Genomic DNA, 21,907 nt, shown 5'->3' on the forward strand with positions numbered 1-21,907 from the left:
TCACCCTCTACAGTGAATATCAGGAGTAACTTCTCTGAAGCCAGTGAAAGTCCATCGGTGTAAAACTGCTATGAGAAGAGGATCAGTCACCACGGTGTAAGTTAATTACACCACTATGTTATCACTGAATTCTGCATACAGTCTTTTGGTGGTTTTTGGCACTACCTGTTAATTTGTGCGTCTGATCTAGACAGAGCGCTGAGACAGAGTTTCTCAGAGAAAAAGGTTTGTGATGAGTTTTATACATGTACAGGAATATCAGCTTGCTAAGGACTGCCGTTTGGAAAAGGATCATAACTTCTGATAACCTCCTCTAGTGCACAGTGTGCCTTTGAAGCAGAGAAAAATAATATGTTTGGACAGCTTAAAGATAATTAATTAATTATAAGTTCTCTTTTCATTTCCGTGATCTCTCAGCTTAGTATCTTTCTCCTTGCTACGGCTAGCCTAGAGAGATAATGAGGAAAAAAGATTTGATGATGCTTTTTTTGCATTGTCCAGAATCCCTTTGCTTGTTCCAACTGCAAAGTACATTCTGATGCTGCCTAAGGAAATCTTAACTTTACATTTTGTATCATTGTTTCATATGGGTTACACAGTATAAAACTGTGTAATCTTCAGTAGGCTATAAAAAACAGATGTCTTCATCCATAATGAGTATGATTCAATTGTAAAGTGTGGCTATGCTAATATTAAAGAGCAGATCACGCCTCATGGACCACATGGAGAATTGGAAATATCTGTCAATACATTACAACAGAGGCTGCTGTAGAAACCAAAGGTGATGGGCTTGATGCTCATGTCACTCAGAGCAATGGAGTTTTACCTGTGTAAAATCAGTGTAAGGGAAGAAAATCAAGGCCTGATTCTATAAAACTGTCCTTAGCGATAAAGAACAAATGGATAAAGTACACCAGACACTTCAATATGACTTATCAGTGACAAGTGAAATCCTGGCCCTACTGAACTCAATAGAAGTTTTGCCTTTAACTACAATAGGGTCAGGATCTCACCTGATGTTTTCACTTAGATATTAAGTGGAAGATCTTGCTTAAACTGGCAATATAATATGATTTAGTCCGGCCTTGGTATCGCAAAGGGTCTCTGAAGACAGGCATGCTATGTACAGCAATATTTTCACACACAGGGATCAGATAAAGATGAAGCTGCTGCTTTATCTCCAAATTTCCCTTGTTTTTAAAATCAGGCCCTCATGACCACTTTTATTACATGCATTTTAGTAAGAAGCAATTTGGTAGGATAAAAACCAGCAAGGAAAGCAAAATATCTCCACAGACACTGTGTAAATTCCATAAATCCAGTGCAATACAAACCAAGCCATTACCTATCTTCCATTGAGAAGTGCAATAACTGTGAGCAGTCATATGAATAAAAGTATAGAAGATGACCTTTGATGACATTGTTTTAAAGAGGAATATGCACGGATCTGAGAATAAGTGAGAATTTGGATTTGGGACCTATCACACTCAGAACTGGGATTAACCTTCTCTGGCTCCTCTTGCTTGCTCTCCTTCTCTACTCCCACCTCTTCCCTGTACAGTGGGGGAGTGGATGGAAAGGGGGTTTCTTCTCCCCCTACAGAGGTGACAATAAGGTGAGCAGTGGAACAATATAATAAAAACGAATCTTTAACTGAAATGTCAATAATTCATTTGAAGCTACTGCCATAGCAAGCACGTACTGGGTCTTCAGTGGCATACTATCTCTATACGCCTTAACATGTTATTCTGTTTGCCTGATTTGGGTAGTAAGATTATTACACATGATGCAGAATTCCAGGGCAAGAATTGTTTGAGACACAGTGTTTTGTATTTAACAGCCCTACAGTCTAAACTACACTTACGGCATATGCGTGTAGCCAATTTTCACATATGCTTGAAGAGGACCAACCTTTATAGTATCTTTTAACAATTACAGTCGTCCCAGGACATTATCCATAAACACACTAAAACATATGCAAAAGTTGGCTCAGTACAACTACATCAGGTAGTGTGCATAAAATGAATTGACTTAAGGGTTTTCAGAAAAATCAATATATCACTCTTTCCACAGTACACACAATTCAAACAAATACAGTGATATATGCTGACATGCTATTCCATGCTTTGACAATATGCGGTATTTCCTACACAAGCCCCCTGCAAATCTTTTGAAATCAAGTATATGCTGTACTACATGGAACGCAAGACATACTAAAAATCCACATCCTCTCAGTCTCCAAAATGGAACATTTTGACCTTTGTTGTCAGGTTACAAAACCAGTCTTCTCCGAATTTGATTTTTTTCTTCCATTAAATTACTGAACTAATTCAATTCAGTTTAAAAAAAAAAAGCAGAGATGTAGTTGCACCTTCAGTTAACAGCTTGACTCCGCTAGGACCCTGCAAGTGATGAAGTTGTCATCGGAGCTCTGTTGTCATAGGGGTCTGTCTGAGTGCATCACATTGTTTACTGTGCATCACAAATTTGTAAATGGTGGAACCCAGATCGTCTGCATTCAGGATGAAATGCCGAGGTCTCTCCTTTTCAGATACACCCCTTTGGAGAAGCCCTATCGATTCAACACATAATTAGATCCACTTTCTATAGAATTCTATAATATAGTTAGAAAAAAAAAAAACCCCTGTAGAATGGTCAGCCTTAAATTTAATTGGTGTGTTGAGTGATTTCTACAGAACCCCACCACATTGCTACAGAACCCTATTTGTTTAAGGTAGGATTTTAAAAGAGCTTAATGGAGTTAGGTGCCCAATTCCCTTTGAAACTCTACTGAGATCCGGGCACCAAATTCCATTTGGTTGCTTTGAAAAATCACATCCTGCACCGACATTCAATTCTTTAAGACATTTCCATAAAGGTACTGTAGTTTCCCCCCAACTTTTAATTTCAGGACCAAGATGGATGTCTTTTAAAATATCCTCTCCCAATAAAGTCTTGTATATTATTAATGCTTTTTTTCCCAAAAGCAGAGCTTCTGATACTTTACTGAGGATCCCAAAATCTCGGTCCTTTGTTTATATAGGTTAAAACAAAGAGGCATCTAATGAAGCTGATACAGGCTATGCACTTTGATGAATCAGTCTATTTTACGGGTTCCATCTGCTCTTAAATGCTTCTCAGAGAACAAACAATGTGTCACTATATTGCATATTTCCATTGCACTATCCCAAACACACTTGAGCTGCTGACAGATTAATGCTTAGTTCACTTGTGGCATACATTCTTGGGTTCTTACACAAGTTCTTATAAGGAAATGGAACTCAATAAGCACTTAATCACAAGTTGGGATAATGTTATTGTACTGAATACAATGCTCTAACTTTGTTTCAGATACAGACTAAGGTATCTCCGTATAAGCCATTGCTGTCACCAGTGCCGCCAAGGACCCTGGAAAGCGAATAGCTTTTGTAAACCTTGAGTAAACAAAGCCAAGTGAAAATTTGCCAAAGGGTAGCTACTGAAGCCAGGAATGTCAAGGTGAGGAACATTCAGAAGTCACCACATGAACTGTCTGCTCTGTATCCTGAAATGCAGTTTGTTTGGCAGCATCTACTTTGTTCTAAACAACCCAATATAACTGGACCTCAGTTGAGTGTGTACTAATACAATGATTGGGTGAATTATTGGGAGACAGATAAAGCCATTGCCCTGAGCAATCTGCCCTGATGGGGATCACTTATTGAGTGGAAAGGCAACAACAACAGAAGCCTGCTGCATGTGGTTATTGTGTGCCGCATGAATACTTGAATTCATGCCCATTGAGACATGCTGTTCCACTGAAAATTTTTCAACTAGATCCTCATCTGATGTAAAAGGGCATTGCTCCATTGAAATCAATTTGCACCACCTGAGAAGCTGGCCTTTTTTATTAATTTGAAGTATTTATTTAACTAAAGCACACTCAGCTTGTGAAATATTATTTTAGAAAAAAGTGAACTTGAGCAAGCAATAAATCATTTTCTGTGACATTTTCCTCTTATTTCACATCACTTTTAATGTGATGAAAACCTAGGAAAGTTATTAACCAATTTTTTTTTGTCCTTTGGCATATTTTTTTTGCCACCATAATCAACTGTCTTTCATGTGTGAAATGAACTACATTTATATGCCATTGTTCCTCTATATACTCCGCTTCACTTGCCATACAAATCTCCTTCTAAAAAGTGAAGCAAATTCTAGCCCCAAAGAATCTGAACAGACACATCAGAAACAGTGCACTCTGCTCCAAAACCAGCCCTGACTACATACTGAGACATATTCACCAATGGTGAAGTCCTGACCCCACTGAAATCAATGAGAATTTTGTCACTGACTTCAGTGCACCAGGATTTCACCACAAAAGGACACTGACTTCAGTGGAGTTGCAACCATTGATTCTAACAGTGAGGTGGGGACATTACAAACTAACTGGTATTAGAAAATACCTTTTTCCCACTCAGTTAATACAGACCGTACACTTCATTTTAATACTGCCAAGAATTAGGCCATTCAATCCATCCAGAGATAAATGGAACAAACTGATATTGGATGGTGATAAATATTAGGGTCAAATTGTGTTTTCGCCTCTTTTAAGGTATGTGAGGGACCAAAGGATGCAATGAGTGGTACCCTCTGCACCAGCTCATAGAGCCAAGTGCGTGCAGTGTGAAGCATATACTGCTCAAGAAGATGCAACAGCTGCCCTCTCCTTTCCTCCTCAAAGTACCAGGAGACGTAACTCCACCATGAAACTGGAGCTGGCTGTTGGGCTCTGCATTGTCCCCAGTGTGGGGCAGGGATTTGAAGGCACTACTGAGTCCATAATATTTTGAAAATCTCCATTTGTCTAGGAAACAACATACTTCCATTTAGTTCATAGTCTTGTCTATGCCTTACTCCACAAGGAAAGAAAAGCTGGTCTCTCTCTGTCGACACAGAAAGCAGCCTTGCACAACTTGCTAGCTAATGCGCACCTCTTGATAAATTCCAGCATTGGTAGTGCTCACCTGTGCTGCAAACATGCCAACAAGACAATACACAGATCAACAGTGTGCAGACAGACAGCAATAGATAAAGGTAAGGGGAAGTATGCAGGATGTTATCTCACCTCAAGTACGTCACGTGCTTTTCATTGGAAAATTCTGACATGCTAAATGAGGAGAAGTAACTTTACTCAACGTGGCTTTACATTTTGAAATCCTTTGAAACATGCAAGGCCTACTAGACAACTACTGTACAATGGTAAGACAAGTGATCTAAGATAACTTATCTGTAACTATTCCTGAAAGCTAGCAACTAACATGTCATACATTCCCGTGGTCACAAGCTTCACGACCTTTTATAAGATCTCCTGGGAAACTGCACCATATTTCATAGGGTACAAGGCATATGTGATGGGCCGTCTTGTATGCTGCAACGTACCGCAGTTATTGAGTAGGATCTGGCATGATTTAGGGCAAAATCTTACAAAAACAAATCGTGCCATTATCTGAAAGGGAATGATCTAAAAAAATTTGTGGTAAATGTTGCAAATTCTCTTGGTAACTATAAAATTAATCTCCTAAATGGTTTTCCTTTTCATGAATGTGTGTGTTGAGCCTTTTGTTTCATAGTGGTCTAAGATATAATTCCACTTTTCAAAGTCTGCCAAGCATGCTTCTGCACTAAGAGATTTTCTTTTCTTTTCTTTTTTCTTTTTCTTTTTTAATTTGGTTGAGAACAGATTGAAAGGAAAGAACTGTCTATCATGCTCCTACTTGTTGGCTGTCACTTTCATCAGTTACCTAGAGACTTCTGAAATGCTGACCAGCCTTATACGTATATTAAGTTTTCAGAGTGTATCGTTCTTGGTAAAGTACTGGAATTAATATGGAAATGTATTCATGATGGGATTGTAATAAGCATTCTTTGATCCTACAACTTTATCTTCACTTTTGGCAGCTTGTCGACCATGTCTTCCAAGAGTGCATTAAACAGCTGGAGAAAGATGATTTTCCTCTTAGGCAAGTGTTGCAGTTGTGACAGTATTTTGTTTTCTTTCTTTTTTTTTTTTGCAGGGTCAGAGTGGGGAGGGGGGAAGGGGAGATGAAAGAATTTTTCTCTAGACCAGGAGTCTTTCTCTCTCCCCTCCTTTTCTGATATTTTCATTTTGTTCATCGTTCCTGCTGCTCCATGACCCCCCACCTCTTTCCAATTCTGTCTCTCTTCCCGGCAACTTTACCTGCACTCCACTTAGCATCACTGGAGAAATTCTACTCCCCCACCCCACACAAGTTTGTTCTTTCCTGCCTCAACTTTGTACTTTCTCTTGCTAAGCTACAACAACTTCCCCCTCTCATCAGCTTCCACTCCTCCACTACCAGAAAGTCTTCATTACTTCTGACTGCCTTCTTGGAACTACTGCCAGCGCCCCATTCTTCATCTCCTCTATCCAAGATTTTGTCAACTTCTTCAAAGGAAAACTAGACACTGTCTGACCACAATTGTCCTCCCACTAACTCTCTGCCTACTGCACTTTCTCCCACCTTAATACTTGTCTATGGTAACTGCTTACTCCATAGTCTGACTTCTCCTTTGTCTCTCTCTCTCTTCAACCCACCAGAAATGGTGCTGCTAAATTCATCTTATTTTCTACAGCCTTGACAGTGTCCCCTCCACCTCTCCTTCTATCTCTTCAGTGGCTTCTTTCACACAAAGTTCAAAGTTCTCCTCATTTTCAAAGTAATCCACAAGTGCACCATTGCCTTAATCTCCTACCTTCCTCCTGTTCCCTGCTCACCATTTTATCATCCTGACTGCTCCCTTCCTCCTACCTCTGAATCCTGTCTTTAGATCACCTTGTATCCCAACCCTTGTGCTTAGAAAGAACACTGCCTGCCATGAACTCTCTCATTCTCCTTAGCAAAACTCCTACAAACCCATCTATTCTGCAAACCATTCCTGCTGTAGGTTCAATAGCCGCTCCGTATATGTTCTGCAGTGTACATTATATCTGCTCATGTCTTTCTAGATTGATTTATCAGACCAGAGAATCTGTTGGCTATCTATTGTGCACAGTTATAGTACTTTATCATCATTTACATTTTGGGCATTTTGTCTCCTTTTATGGGTGTCTGCATACAAGTAGGTTGATGCAAAGAGCTCCAATCAGTACCATTTGATTAACATTTCCAGTACAACAGATGACGGCTCTAATTACAATACAGAGACCTCCAACTCATTCTTCTTAACTGCAACAAAAGAAAACACTGCAGCTCTTAAAAGGAAGAAGATAGATTGGGATTACGATCCCTATTCTGAAGAAGTCCTAAATGGCCTACCTGAAAGAGGTCCTACAATGCAATCAAAGGAAAGCATTTAAAGACATTTTGAAACTCTAAATGACATACAGCCCAAATTCTTCCCATAATTAGAGCCTGAAATCCTATGCAAGCATTACACTGGAGGTGGAGAAAAGTGTACACCTGTGGTTGTGCCAGAGAAAGATGAGTCTCTGCAAGCCTCTGTGATCTAGTTAAGAAAAAGTTCCATTCAAAAAATGAGTTATTTAGAACTGGACTACAAATTACTATCCACCAATAACAGAGTCAGGATTCAAATAGTTCCTGATACATGTCTCACCTGAAATCGGGGAAGAATAGGAAGAGTCTAATGTCTAAAGTGCTAGACAGAGACATACAGAAAGTAAACAATGAGCCAGAAAACCTGTTTCCTAGGAGGACATGTGGTTAGGACATAGAGAGTTAGGCCATTGATCAGGACATAGAGAGTTAGGCCAGTGGTTCCCAAACTTGTTCTGCTGCTTCTGCAGGGAAAGCCCCTGGCGGGCCGGGCCAGTTTGTTTACCTGCCGCGTCCGCAGGTTTGGCCGATCGCAGCTCCCAGTGGCCGCGGTTCGCTGCTCCAGGCCAATGGGAGCTGCTGGAAGGGGCGGCCAGTATGTCCCTCGGCCCACGCCGCTTCCAGCAGCCCCCATTGGCCTGGAGCAGCGAACCGCGGCCAGAGGGTGCCGCAATTGGCCGAACCTGCAGACACGGCAGGTAAATAAACCGGCCTGGCCCGCCAGGGGCTTTCCCTGCACAAGCGGCGGAACAAGGGGTTTCCCTGCACAAGTTTGGGAACCACTGAGTTAGGCAGTGACTATCAACTTACTTCATATAAGCCACTAAAAAGGCATCAGATTGGTAACTTTTGGTCACCAGTAACCTGGGGTGAGTTTGTTCTGGTGCTTTACATCCTGAAAGCTCTGCACCATTCTACCAGTTCTCAGCCATTCAGGCCCTCTCTTTTCTTACCTTTCAGCCTCACCTACTCTGCTTTATTGTGTTTATGGCAACTGCTCAAATGCTCTCATCAGGATCAGTACCCAGGGTGCTCACAATCAAGTAGGTAGATGCAGCCCCTGCCTGAAAAAGTTGTCCCTATTCCTTTTATACAGCCGTGTAACTTAATTGCTCTTTTATCTTTTATCAATCCAACGAAATCATTCCTGAGTCTCAGTTCAAGTTCCAGTCATGACTTCATTCACAAATACCCTTTACGGTGGGTCTATTTTTTCACATTTATTAACTCCAGCCCCAAAGTGATCAGTTACATCACGAAGGAATTTACCATATGCATGTCTCAATGATTGTGTTTTCTGAATTTTTCGATGGAATGAAAGCATACCCGCCGTGCATGCCTTTTCTCACAGACTGTATTATTTTAGGCAGTTTTTCATTCATTAATTTTTTGTTGTAGTTATCAGTTTCTCTTCTTCCAATGAGCATTTGGCTCTAACTATCAGATATACACATATGCTGCCATGTTGTACAAACCATAAATAAGAGAGGAAAGCTGCATATCATTATCCCTTTCTTTGTCTCTTACAGTCTTTGTTTTTTACTTTCAAAATTATTTGTTCTAATCTAGGGTGAACAGAGAGGTATGTGATGTTTACTCCAGAGGTTATAAGATCAAGACAATACCACTGAACTTTGTTCACTGAACTATCAATATGTTCACATATTCTCCAGTCAATCACAACTCTCTTTGGAACCTCCCACATGCATGAGATGCTCATTGGCTGCTAGACTTAAACCCTTAAGCACCAGCACCCCCTAGTGGTGCTATGTATCACAACAGTTTGCTTCATTGCAGTATTCTTAGAGGATTGACTTTTAGTAGAAAGTACAGGCAGTGCACCTCTTAATGCCATGTTATATTGGGGAATCTTTGCCTCTCAGCTACAAATCTTGTAGAGTACATCAATCGAAACACAGTTTTATTTTAACTGTCTTTAGCCACCGCATCTATCAAACACTTATTACAAAAGACACACACATCAAAGTGCAGGGCTTATTTGTAAGACACATTAAATGAAGAGAAAAATCAATCAAATAAAAAAATGACATTTTTACCATAGAGCCTTCTTGGAGGCTTTAAAAGAAAAAATAAACTGAGTGACTATTTCTAGAACAGTATCTTCCACAGCTACTCACTTCTACTCAGCTTTTTACCTCGAGATGGTTTGTGGAGAAGAAACTGTAGCAATCACAAATTTATTCATCTGTCTGCTGATTTAGTTGAGATATTTAAAGACCAGGATCTGGCAAACTTGCTAGATGAGAATTCTAAATGAGAAGTAGCTGCTCTACATTTCATTAATACTTCATGAAAATTCAACAATCTGTTCAGAAAATATTCGGAGTCCTGCTGTGCTCTGCTCTATGCTCTCTTGTTTGTGTGTCTCTTGTTCGTGTGCATAGACTCAGTGCCAGTTTAATGCAATATTCTCCAGTCCAGCTTTGAAGTAACAGCTCTCTTTAGACAGACTTGAAATCAAATTGAAATCCTCTCTCCTCATTCCCCACGAAGACTGAATTACTGGCCTTGGGACAAAAGGTATTTCCTCCCCTCAACCCTGAGACTGTACAGCCCTTAGTCTGCAATAACCCCTAATGCTGCTGCATAGGGGACAATGGATTGTTGACCAAGATAGCAGCAGGTCCATCTGCAGGGAATGGGACCTTAAAGTTAAGCACATGATTAAGTGCTGACTGTGACGAATAGGGATGAACATAAGTATGGGCATAAGTGCTTTGCTGAATCAGGGCCTCTGCAACAGAACCTCACCAATTCCATTGCAGCTGCAGCCCTCTCCAGACTAAGAGGGGGAAACAAGATTTTACTCTGCGTATCTTGCACCTTAAGTCCAATATGTCCATGACGCGATCAAATTTCCCCATTTAGCTATAGCCAATGTCGTGTAGCAGATTTTTATACTAGGTCCTTATAGGCACTGCTTATATTAGATGCATACTTCCAGTATTTGTCTGGAGTTAACGACTGGATGCTTGAGGTAGACAGAACTGAGCATATGTGATTTGATTGTAGTCATGGGCCAAATCCTATTTAATTTAGTACGAGTTTGCCTGAGTAAGTACCTCAGCTCAGGCTCTTTATGAGTAGGAGTGAAAACTGAGAGTGAATGTGTTAAGTGAGACATGACAAACCTGACTAGCACTTCTTGTTGATATTCTGTTATTTTTGTGGTTAGGGCTCATGAGGATTTTTGTAAGGAAGTTTATTTTTGCAAGCTGTTGAGTGCTGACCATGATATGGGGTGGTTTTCATTTAAGTAAATATCTGTTAACTTTTGTTAAGGTTCTTGGACAGACAAATTGTTACTCTGGAATTTACAAGAAAAGCTGTGTAAAATTGTTTGGTTTAGACTATTCAGTGAAAGTATATGTTGTAGGTTTCAACAAATTATGGACAATTATGGTTTAGGGCAAACGAATCAGTAGCTTTTCATTTTGACAGCTGTCAGCTCTCCTCTCTCTTTTCAAAGATCTAGAAATATTCAGCAGCACCCAGACACTATTTTTCATAAAATATTACAATTCCTTACAACTTGAAGGTAGCTCTTGAATATATAAGTTTGATAAATCGTTTTTTATGCAAGTTAGCCAACTGTCTGTGCCAGTAACATAAACTGGATGATTCTGAAAATTAAGTAACTATTGTAGTGAAAATATATATTAAAAACAGCATCGAGCATGCAGCAGCGAATATTAATCCTGCTGGTTAAATAATGGGGGACACACAATAAACACATTACTTAAAATTAAAATTGTTTTTGACCAATTCTTTAGAGCCTTTCACCATTGTAGCAATCATTGCCCATATATACGGACTGCTTGAGTGTTTCAGTGATCCCTGTGGAGAATGGTATGAAGATTTTTTCCAGAGCTGAAAAAGGAAAATAAATAGCTGTAATGGAACTGCAGGAGCAGCCAAGCAGTAGATTGATTCAACAGGAGAAAGTCAATGTATCCCAGAAGATTTCCTAGGATTTTCTCTCCTACTGCATTGGGCGCAATTTGTTGTAATGAGAAACTGAGGATTTTTTGTCAGGTGTGTTAAAGCTTGTTGTGATGGCTGAAGGTAAAAAGAAATAAAGTAAAACTGAAAATGTCTCTCTTCAGAAAATGCTTTCGGATCTAGAAAAACTAAGGGCAACTTCCTTGAGGTACAAAAGAGGTCAAATTTCTGATGCATGTAACATTTCACAAAAGACACTTTAGCTGAATGTACAGGGTGGGGAAAAAAACAACCCTACCGTATTAAGTGGTTTGAATATTAGAGCATATCCCAGAAAACAAACAGGGGAAGATTTATGAAAAGACCCAATGAAATTGCAGCCTGTCTTACTGTAATCTTTATGCTGTGAAATACATGGAGAAACCCACTTAGTATGGCTGGCCGGACAGTCATTGTTAATAGGTTCAGGGGGAAAAGACAAGGGAGGATTTTTTAAGTGAACATTCAAATGGGCATTGCATTCAGTTGGGGTAAAATTTGCCTCTGCGCAGAGAGCTGATGCAATGTCTATGCCTTACTGAAGTTCCACTTAAGCCCTATTTTGAAAGGTGAAGTGGGACTTGTGTGGTCATGTGGTTTGTGCTGGCCTATTGAACAGGGATGATTTTCACCCTTAAGGAGTTTGGGTGTTTCAAAGCACTCACGCCCTCTCGTTATAACAAGTCATGGCCATTACAGATGTATGGTTTCTGCCACTCTTGCCACCACAACTTATGCAAACCTTTTGCTTCTTATAATATGATGGAAGCACTTCTTACAATATGGAGCTGTGATGCACCTCAAGTCCCTGTCTAAGGCTTTGTCTACACTGGAACTTCATCAGCAAAACTTTTGTCATTCAGGGGTGTTAGTCCCCCTCTCCCCCGAATGACAAAAGTTTTGCCGACAAAGAGCACGGGTGTGAACAGTGCTTTGTTGGCAGGAGTGCTCTCCCGCCCGCAAAGCTGTTGCCACTCAAGGGAGGTGGAAGTTTGTTTGTCGGCAGGAGAGGTCTCTCTTGCTGACAAACAGCAGCTACACTGTGGGCCTTTGAGCAGCACAGCTGCAGAGGCACAGCTGTGTCGCTAAAAGGTGCGTAGTGTAGGCAAAGCCTCAGCTATTCAGAGGTAGTATGCTACTGGACAGGTTCCCAAGCAAAATGCCGAACACTGTCAGCAGCCTACCAAAATCAAAGATGTGCTGGGTGTGAGATGTTCATGTTCACAGCAGTATGCATTGTTTTGCATTTCCATGCCCCCTGCATTTCACTGCAGTCGCGGAGCCTCATTGTGTGCTGCAATATCACATGATGAGGCAGGACTAAGAGAAGAAATAGATACTGTAATGAAAAACTGCATTTTCAGTTTACACAGCTGTAACGCATTACGCCACGCACAGGGCCAGCACAGATGGTGTCGTGTCTACACAGGCACTTCACTTACTTGTGAACACTCAACACATTCAGAATCAAAAAACCTGGCATCAGCAGGGGAGCCACAGGCCAATGCCAGCCATGCTACCTCCTTCCCCATCTCTCCTCCACCAGATTGCCAAGAGCTGTTTGACAGTGCTGGGACCCAAAGAATCCCAAACCCTACCCACAGAAAGCAGGATCATCCATAGCACCTTCCGTTGGCTTATGAGTGTATGTCTGCATTGCAGCTGGCAGTGAGCCTCCCAGACTGGGTAGACAGACAGTGTAGTGTCTGCACTAGTGGGGGTGGAGCTAGTGCACAAAAAACAGCTGGGTGGATATTGCAGCTGCAGCAGAGACTCAGGCTTGCCTCCTGAACTCAGACCCAGAGGGTCGGATGGGCGTGACAGCCAGAGCTGCTGCCAGCGTCGCAAGGTACCCATAACCTACAGGGCTAATGCCCTCAGAATCTCCCCCTGCATTTAGCACAAGAACCAGCACTGGCAACCAGGGAGGCACGTTCCTTCACCACCTCAGCCTCTTGATGTTAATTAAATAAACATCAATAAATAAATGATTAGGGGTTTGGAACGGGTGCCATATGAGGAGAGATTAAAGAGGCTAGGACTTTTCAGCTTGGAAAAGAGGAGACTAAGGGGGGATTTGATAGAGGTATATAAAACCATGAGTGGTGTGGAGAAAGTGAATAAGGAAAAGTTATTTACTTGTTCCAATTAATATAAGAACTAGGAGCCACCAAATGAAATTAATGGGTAGCAGGTTTAAAACAAATAAAAGGAAGTTCTTCTTCACTCAGCGCACAGTCAACCTGTGGAACTCCTTGCCTGAGGAGGTTGTGAAGGCTAGGACTATAACAGGGTTTAAAAGAGAACTGGATAAATTCATGGAGGTTAAGTCCACTAATGGCTATTAACCAGGATGGGTAAGGAATGGTATCCCTAGCCTCTGTTTGTCAGAGGGTTGAGATGGATGGCAGGAGAGAGATCACTAGATCATTACCTGTTAGGTTCACTCCCTCTGGGGCACCTGGCATTGGCCACTGTCAGTAGACTGGATACTAGGCTGGATGGACCTTTGGTCTGACCCAGTATGGCCATTCTTATGTTCTTAAACATTGGGCTATTCATTACTATTGTCTTCACACTTCATACTAATTAATTTACATTAATTCTATCGCAGTCTGTGAACTCTACACACTGTACCTGACTGCCCCACAGACACACTCCCACCCTCAATTTCAAACACAGGAGCTCCCACAGTAATAGTCTCTACCAACAAGTGATTTTTTGGTGATGGAATGATGGGTGTGATGTGCTTATAAAAAGATCAGATGTTGACAACGGCTACTGTGGATAATCAGAGCTGCTATTGTGGTTTCCATTAATATTTCACATCCTGCTCTATTGACTATCCAAGCAGAATGGATATTTTATTTCATATGCTAATCCAGAAAGCACACTGGGAAATTGTGGTTGAAGGTGTGCACCAAAGCACTTTCAGGAATAACAGTGATAAGCCTTAATTGAATGGTCTCCAGGGGGGAAAAATTCTAACTTTAATAAACAGACCATCCCTGTAGGACACTTGAACAAACCACAGTCATCACAGCTCTTACCTGTATGGTTTTAGAGTCCTTTTGCCATAAAGCAAGGCTTCCCCCCAACGTCTGAGATTAATACAGGCATCCATGGCGCAGTCAAGCATTTTCAGCAGATAGATGTTTGTGTCTGGAAGACGATCTGCATTGTTATTTAGAAGAGCCTGGCACATTGCCAGAACCTGCTCCCACTCTGTTATTAACCTTAGTTAAGGATTCATCTTCTTCATCAAACAAAAAATACAAGTTTCAATGTTGTTAGCAAGGAATAAGAGCCATGGGGCATAAGATAAAAGAGATCCCATTATTCCAGGCTCTGTTTCAACTCTTGAAAACATACTTAAAAAAACATAAGTGGTACCTCAGGTAACTAAATTTTGTTTACAGTAAACAAACCATCTTCTAACAAAGGCTGCATTTTGAGTGGTAAGGAGTAAAGGAAAGGTGACAAGATGAGAGGATATATTATTATTATTATTTTAATACATAGCTGAAGCAAAACCCAGCTACCATTATTCTTTGGCTATTTGAAACATTATTATTTTCTTAAACACCTTTCCTAGTTGCAGTGATTTCTTCAGTGTTCTTGTGAAATTAAAACTGAGCCTGCAGATACCTAATTTTCGTTTTATTTGAAACAGCTCTGGAGAGCAAGGTTTTGTCAGTGATCTAATTGGCTGTGTCAGAGAAGCAGCACTGCAGGTTTCATGGATAACAGAGAAAACATTGCAGTTCCACTGTCTGATTGTTGCTTAGGTTTAAGGATCTTGGTGAGAAAGAATATTTCAATCTCCAATACAAGCAGGTTCTTTTGTATGCTGGGGAGAGAAGAAAAGTGAATTGGGGTTCACATTCAAATGAATGAGGCATTCACTATTGCAAACCACTCTGATCTTCACCATGTATTAAAGTTACTTAACCTATTCTCCTTTCACTTACACTGGTGTAAATCACAAATAACTCCTTGAGAGTTAATGGACTTACACTAGCGTAAAGCCCATGTAAAAGCAAAAAGAGAATCAGACCTAGTTTTCAGCTTTTTCATCTGTAAAATGGATACTATGGCCTTGATCCAGTAAAGCACTTAGGCATATTCTTAGCTTCAGCATGTGAGCAATCCCACTGAGGTCATATATACTAATATATGCCCTGGCAAACGAAATAATAATACTGTGCACTTATATAGCACTTTCCATCCAAGAATCTCAAAGTGCTTCACAATTTATTTAACCTCATGTAGCCTTTGATTAATTCAGAGGGCAAATTGCACATGTCACTAATGACAGGTTCTTTACTCAGGTGGAGACATAAAGCTTTTATAATAAGTGAGGTTGGTGAGTAACATAAATATAGACTTGAAGACTTAATTTAAAACCCAAATAAGCCAAAGTATTAATGCAGTTCCAGAAAAAGATACACACAACATAAAGAGCTGGTAGTGTTATCACATTCACAAACTCCTAGAGACCACTGAAAACAAATACAGAAGAAAGTAGTCAGTGGAGTACATTATGAGGGGAGGTGACAGTCCAGCTTGCATCTTCTTGTCAACCCCCATGTGCTCAACTAGGGTCAAGCAAACACCATTTTTATACACCTTTTCCCTTACACCCATGCATATCTGGGACAATGTTTGATCAAGACTCAAGCCCTGTCCATGTGTGGGATTCCAAGGAACCATAATTCGGGTTCGAGCTGCTTACACAAAATACTTTAGTCAATACGCTTCCCAGCGGTCTTGATACATCAGTGCACTTAGCTCCCTGATTACACATACTTATAATCCCCCAAATCTACTATTTTAAACTTCTTTTGGTTCTTCTGTTGGTTTACTTATTTATCAAAAGCTATATATTTCTAAATCTTATGAATGTCAAGCATTCATGCTAACCTTCAGGCCTACAGGCCTCAAACCTATTGCATAAAGCCTATTTAAATATTAATATGTATACATTTTGTTTCCCTACTGTCGTAACAGCTTTAATGGCTTCCATTTTTACTATTTAAATCATTTTAGCATTGCTTAGCACATAATGTATAGTTTAATCTTGCAAAACAAACTCCCCTAAAATCAGGTCACGGGGGTCATAGGTCCACACTCATGCCAATGCTGAAAAGTAGCACAGGCCCCAATCCAGCAAAGCACTCAAGCACGCCATGAGTACTCCCAGGGTGAGGGAATGAGTTTTACCTGACCATGGGAACACTCATGTACTTAAATTTAACAACATGCCTAAGTGCTTTGCTGAATCAGGATCAATAATACTCACCTATAAGGCACAGTTACTGTGAGGTTAAATTAATTGTTTGTTATGTGTTTTGAGACCCTTAGATGGAAAGCATTTTATTAGGGAAGAAACTTATCATTATTTTATTTGCCAGCAATGATGTGGTTTATGAATATTGATTTCTCACACACAATTCAGGAACTATATTGAAATGTTAATTAAAAAGAGTAACTATAAAACAGGTATAGCAAACAGTAATTTGACAAGAATTCTTACACTACGCCTGTCGAGAAAAGATTAGCGTAATATTAATAATGATATTAATTTAATATAGAATTATAGAATCCTTTATAAAAACTCTTTTTAAAGGCCATATACAGTCATTTCAGATATGTACCTTAGGCCTTGTCTACACTGCCACTTTACAGCGCAGCAACTTTCTCGCTCAGGGGGGTGAAAAAACACCCCCTGAGCGCTGCAAGTTTCAGTGCTGTAACGTGGCAGTGTAGACAGTGCACCAGCACCAGGAGCAAATCCCCTCGTGGAGGTGGGTTTTTTACAGCGCCGGGAGAGCTCTCTCCCAGCGCTGGGGCCGCGGGAGCACTTTAACGTTGCTAGTGAAGATATACTCTGAATCTTTCTCTCTCAGGCATACATCACTGTATTCTTTATGGCTGATTAAGGATCGATGAACAGGAGAAAGCAAGATTATTTTCACTTGATAAAATGTTTGTAGTAAGCATAAAGCACTGACACTCCAGAGAGTTCAACATCTTAGCTGATGTTCAGCATCAGTCAAGATGTTTTCATGTCTCAAGATATTGTTTCATACATTCTGTAGCATCTAATATGAAAAGTGTAATATTCCAAACCTCTTGAGGCCAAATTCTGGCTGGTAAGGTACATAATCACAAGCTAGAGAACCTGCAGTCAGCAGTTCGAGTGCTATGGAGAAATTAGCTGTTCCAGTTGTAACTTAGGCTTGAGTCACAGCCATTGTGCCGTGATCTGGGATAGAGAAGGATTCCCTCTTCCCCATTTCCCCATTGCCATGTGCTCAGCCTTCACTGCTCTGTTTGGGTGCTTAATCATGAATAAGGGACATTTGTTGTTTAAGGCTCTCTCTGTGCAGATTTGGAAGGTGCTAACTTTCCCAACCCTAAATTCTAAAAACTCCCTTGTTTGTTTGAAAAGAAAGTGTAACATTTGCAGAAATTGATGGGTAAATGCCCCACTCTGCAGGGAAAGTTTCCTACTAACTATTGGTGAATGGACAAAGGTATCTGTCAAGCCCTGTCTTCCGATATTGCAGAAGACAAAATTTTACACTGCTGCAACACGGGGACTTGATGAGAGGAGAGATGAAACATTTCAGGTGGCACATCCCCAAGAGAAAAATCACATAAATCAACAGCTGTAATTGCTTTTCTAAGACGGTCCTTTCAGAGTAGCAGCCGTGTTAGTCTGTATCCGCAAAAAGAAAAGGAGTACTTGTGGCACCTTAGAGACTAACAAATTTATTTGAGCATAAGCTTTCGTGAGCTGCAGCTCACTTCATCGGCTGCATTCCTGACACCTTTTGCTACGGCAATTTCAGTTACATTTTTAAATACCAACATGTCAGCTCAAATGAATAATTTTGGTTCATGACCCCAGCAAAAGGTCAGAACTGATCGCCTAAATTTTCAAAATGGCCAACAATTTTATTTTGCATGTACAATTTTGCTTTTACAATTAAATTCAGGCACATTTAATTTCACCTGCAATTGCACCCGTTTAGACACGTATACCCTGGCTGCACTTTTTAAGCATTTAAATAGTTTTAATTACACAAGCAACTAGATGAACCAACAATTTAGCATCCACATTAAATTGTATGTCTAAAATTATGCCTGCACTATCAAAGGTCTGATTCAATTCTGGCTAAAAATCAGGGCCAAAGACACAGTCACATTATTCTATGCTTGAATTCACTAATGGCATCTGAATAGTGAACTATGGAAAAATCAGAGACAGCTTTTACAATGACTATGTGGTCTTCCATTTCCCTCAAGCCAAAGGAAGACTAAGAACCCACTCTAATTTACACTGAGTCGTACCTTATTAGATAAGTAATCCCACTGAAATCAAGGTACTATGTGAGCAAACGTGCCAGAACTGTGTGCACATTGTAAGATGAGCTATTGCCAGCAGGAGAGTGAGTTTGTGTGTGTGGTTTTTGGAGGGGGGTGGGGGGGGGGGTGAGAAAACCTGGATTAGTGCTGGAAATGACCCACCTTGATTATCATGCGCATTATAAAGAGAGGTTTCAAAGAGAGTGAGTTTGTATGTGTGTGGGGGGGGGGGGGAAGGGTGAGAAAACCTGGATTTGTGCTGGAAATGGCTCTACTTGATGATCACTTTAGATAAGCTGTTACCAGCAGGAGAGTGGGGTGGGAGGAAGTTTTGTTTCATGGTCTCTGTGTGTATATAATGTCTTCTGCAGTTTCCACGATATGCTATGCATCCGATGAAGTGAGCTGTAGCTCACGAAAGCTCATGCTCAAATAAACTGGTTAGTCTCTAAGGTGCCACAAGTACTCCTTTTCTTTTATCAAAAACTTAGTGACCGTTCTTTGTGCTAATAAATTGGTTTCTCTAATTAGAAGAAAATCCTATGTTTTGGCAAATGGAGGTCAGCTTCTCTGGAAAATAATGGTACAAAACTGATCTGCTCTTTTCCAGCCTAGGACATCTCTAAACAAACAACTTTTTTTGCAGGGCCAAAATGGAGCGCTCAGAGATTCTGACCTATGTAGCTCTAGAGCTGTACCAAGATGCCAGAAAACAGCAAGTCATCCTGCCACAGTTCATGAGCCAAATTCATGGCCGGTGTAACTCCACTGAAATAAATGGAGTAAGTGCACGGAGGAATACAGACCAATATGCCTATCGTTAGCTACAAAAATCTTTGTTTCTCTTACGCAACGTTTCTTGGTCATTTTGATGGTCTTTAAACGCTTACAAGGCTGCCATTATGCCTTAGCATGATTTATTAGTACAAGGCAGTCTCATTAAGTTTTGGCTTAACAATTGCTTTGAGTATTATAATGACTCATGGATTATATTAGGGTAGTGCCTAGAGGCTCTGCTTAGGATCAAGGCCACGTAAGTGCTGTACAAAGAGGTAGACAGTCCCTGCCATGACGAGATTATATGCTAAGAACCCTAAAATTACATAATCATTGGTACAATTAAAATATTATTTGGTTTACAATTCAAATGAATGCAGAGTACGTTAAAAAAAAAAGAAAAAAGGGAAGATTAAATAAAAAATGTTTTCTACCCCAAATGGGGTGCAAAAACTTACAAGGTGGGCACTATGGATTGTTAGTAAAAGCAAGGAAGATTAATTTGCCATTGACTGTCACTGAAAGGATACCTTCTTGTGACCTTGGGTCTCCCACTTTAGTTACAGCATCTTTGATTTCTTTCCAGGCTTTCTCTTCACCTGCCAGCATGTCAACATCCTGTTTTGACAGAAAACAAAAGCAAGAAACAAAAGCGCTTGATAAGAAAAACAGAGTTGACTCTGAATATGTAAGAACATACCATAATGATGAACAAAGGGTTATAAAAGATTACACTGGCACAAAGAGTGTTGGGCCCGTGTATCAAAACATTTTCCCCCAAATAATATCTGGAATGAATAATGGAATTCACTGTTGGCCTGTGTTTGTGTCTCCTCTGTATTTGGTTTCCATGAATTTTCTAATGAATGAGATTACTCACTGGAATGTTCAAGGATAATGAAAATGTTAAGGAATATTAGAACATATCAAGGAAGGTGAATTTTGAATTCATAAGCAGTGAGTTTGCAGACCAGAAAGCTGATTCTAAGAATTATGATCATCTGAGCAGGGAATAGAAGCAATAGCATGTCTCGTGTTTCCTATAAAAACAAACCAAACAGTTCAGATATCAGCTACTCACAAAGAACTTCTCACTAACAGTCTATAGACACACAAAACTATGTGTAGAAATGACTCGGCTAATAATTTTGAATGACTTCAATAAAACTATAAGCTCAGCACAGATAGTTTGCAAGCAGAAAGAGCTTAGCTTCATTCAACATTCAAATTATAAGCGCGAGTCCGGTGAATTAGTTTGCTGCTCAGAAAAGGTTACGGGGGGCGGGGGGGACGCGAGGGGCGTAAATCACAGTTATCCCCGTTCCTGCTGGTAAACCATATCAACAGTCACATTTTCACATCACTCTTCCATATTGCAGTGTATGGAGGCACAATGCTTAATGGTGACAGTAAGGGACTGGACATGAGGAGACAACTCTGCTAGTGACTTACTGCGTAACTTTAGGGAAGTCACTTAGAGCCAGATTTTTTAAAGATATTTAGGTGTCTCGAACACAGTTGGTGGCATTTCCAAAAGTGCTTTTAACCCAATTGTGCTTCAATTTCTCCAGCTGTAAAATGGGGAGAATAATACCCACTTTTGCAAAAGGCTTTGGTACCCTCAGATGAAAGCTGTTACAGAAGTATAAATTGTACTTATTTCCAAATATTTCAAATAATCTCAAAAACAGCCCTCTGGGGAAAATGATTACATGAAAGAAATTGGGTATAAGGAGCTAGCGAAGCACTTTTGAGCCAATACACACGCCATGGGTACTACAAGAACGCTGCTGTTGAGAAGTTTAAAATCTATGTCTCTCTTGCACTACATAAATGGAGAGAAATCGGAGAAGAAAATTAATGATTGTAAATTCAAAATAACAGAAAATATTTGCAGGGCACATGTGCTCACTTTCATGTTTAATTTTGCAGTTATGTCTTTCACTCTGTCCAACAAAACCGTTGGACTCTTGCATTGTCCAAGAGATGGTTAAATCAGAATTGGTCTCAGCTGTCTTACAATTCTGTAACATTCTGCATCAGAAAGGTATGAAGAGGGCAGCATTACCTTATTGCAATTTGCAAATGCAAAAACCAGTTCTCCGATTAAAAAAAGCTCACCTGGAAATAATTTTGTACATGGCTAAATCTGCCACCAGAAAGGAAAAGGGTCAAAGTTGGGACAGAAGAGCTCATGTTGCTGTAGCCATGTTAGCATAGCTAATAGTACAGGCCTAACCGTGTTAAGTTTTGTACCAGACTTACACTGAATGACTCAAATTCAACCTTGATATAACGCCACTGATTTTTATGGCATTGCATTGCTTACAACAAGGCTGAACTTGGTCTGACAAACTGTCCTGAATATTGGGCCTGATGGTGCTCACTGATTGCCTTTGTAAATCCAGAGTTGG

The 21,907-nt window shown here is 40.3% G+C and overlaps 1 protein-coding gene across 5 annotated transcripts in view; it reads right to left on the minus strand.

Annotated features, from left to right (window-relative positions):
• The window catches only part of SMYD3 (SET and MYND domain containing 3), a 633,600-nt gene that overhangs the window by 47,426 nt on the left and 564,267 nt on the right, over positions 1 to 21,907 (minus strand). For 3 of the 5 annotated variants that reach the window (XM_037895368.2, XM_043543386.1, XM_037895370.2), the window contains 2 exons: positions 20,024 to 20,111; positions 14,393 to 14,567 (listed from right to left, as the gene is read on the minus strand). In XM_037895368.2, the coding sequence (XP_037751296.1) occupies positions 14,393 to 14,567; positions 20,024 to 20,111 (263 nt within the window). Of the gene's footprint in view, positions 1 to 8,081; positions 11,232 to 11,392; positions 11,421 to 14,392; positions 14,568 to 20,023; positions 20,112 to 21,907 lie in introns of those variants that run through there. The other 2 variants (XM_037895369.2, XM_043543385.1) reach the window with 2 other exon arrangements.

The sequence above is a fragment of the Chelonia mydas genome, chromosome 3 (genome assembly GCF_015237465.2).
Source record: "Chelonia mydas isolate rCheMyd1 chromosome 3, rCheMyd1.pri.v2, whole genome shotgun sequence".
Classification (NCBI taxonomy): Eukaryota; Metazoa; Chordata; order Testudines; family Cheloniidae; genus Chelonia; species Chelonia mydas.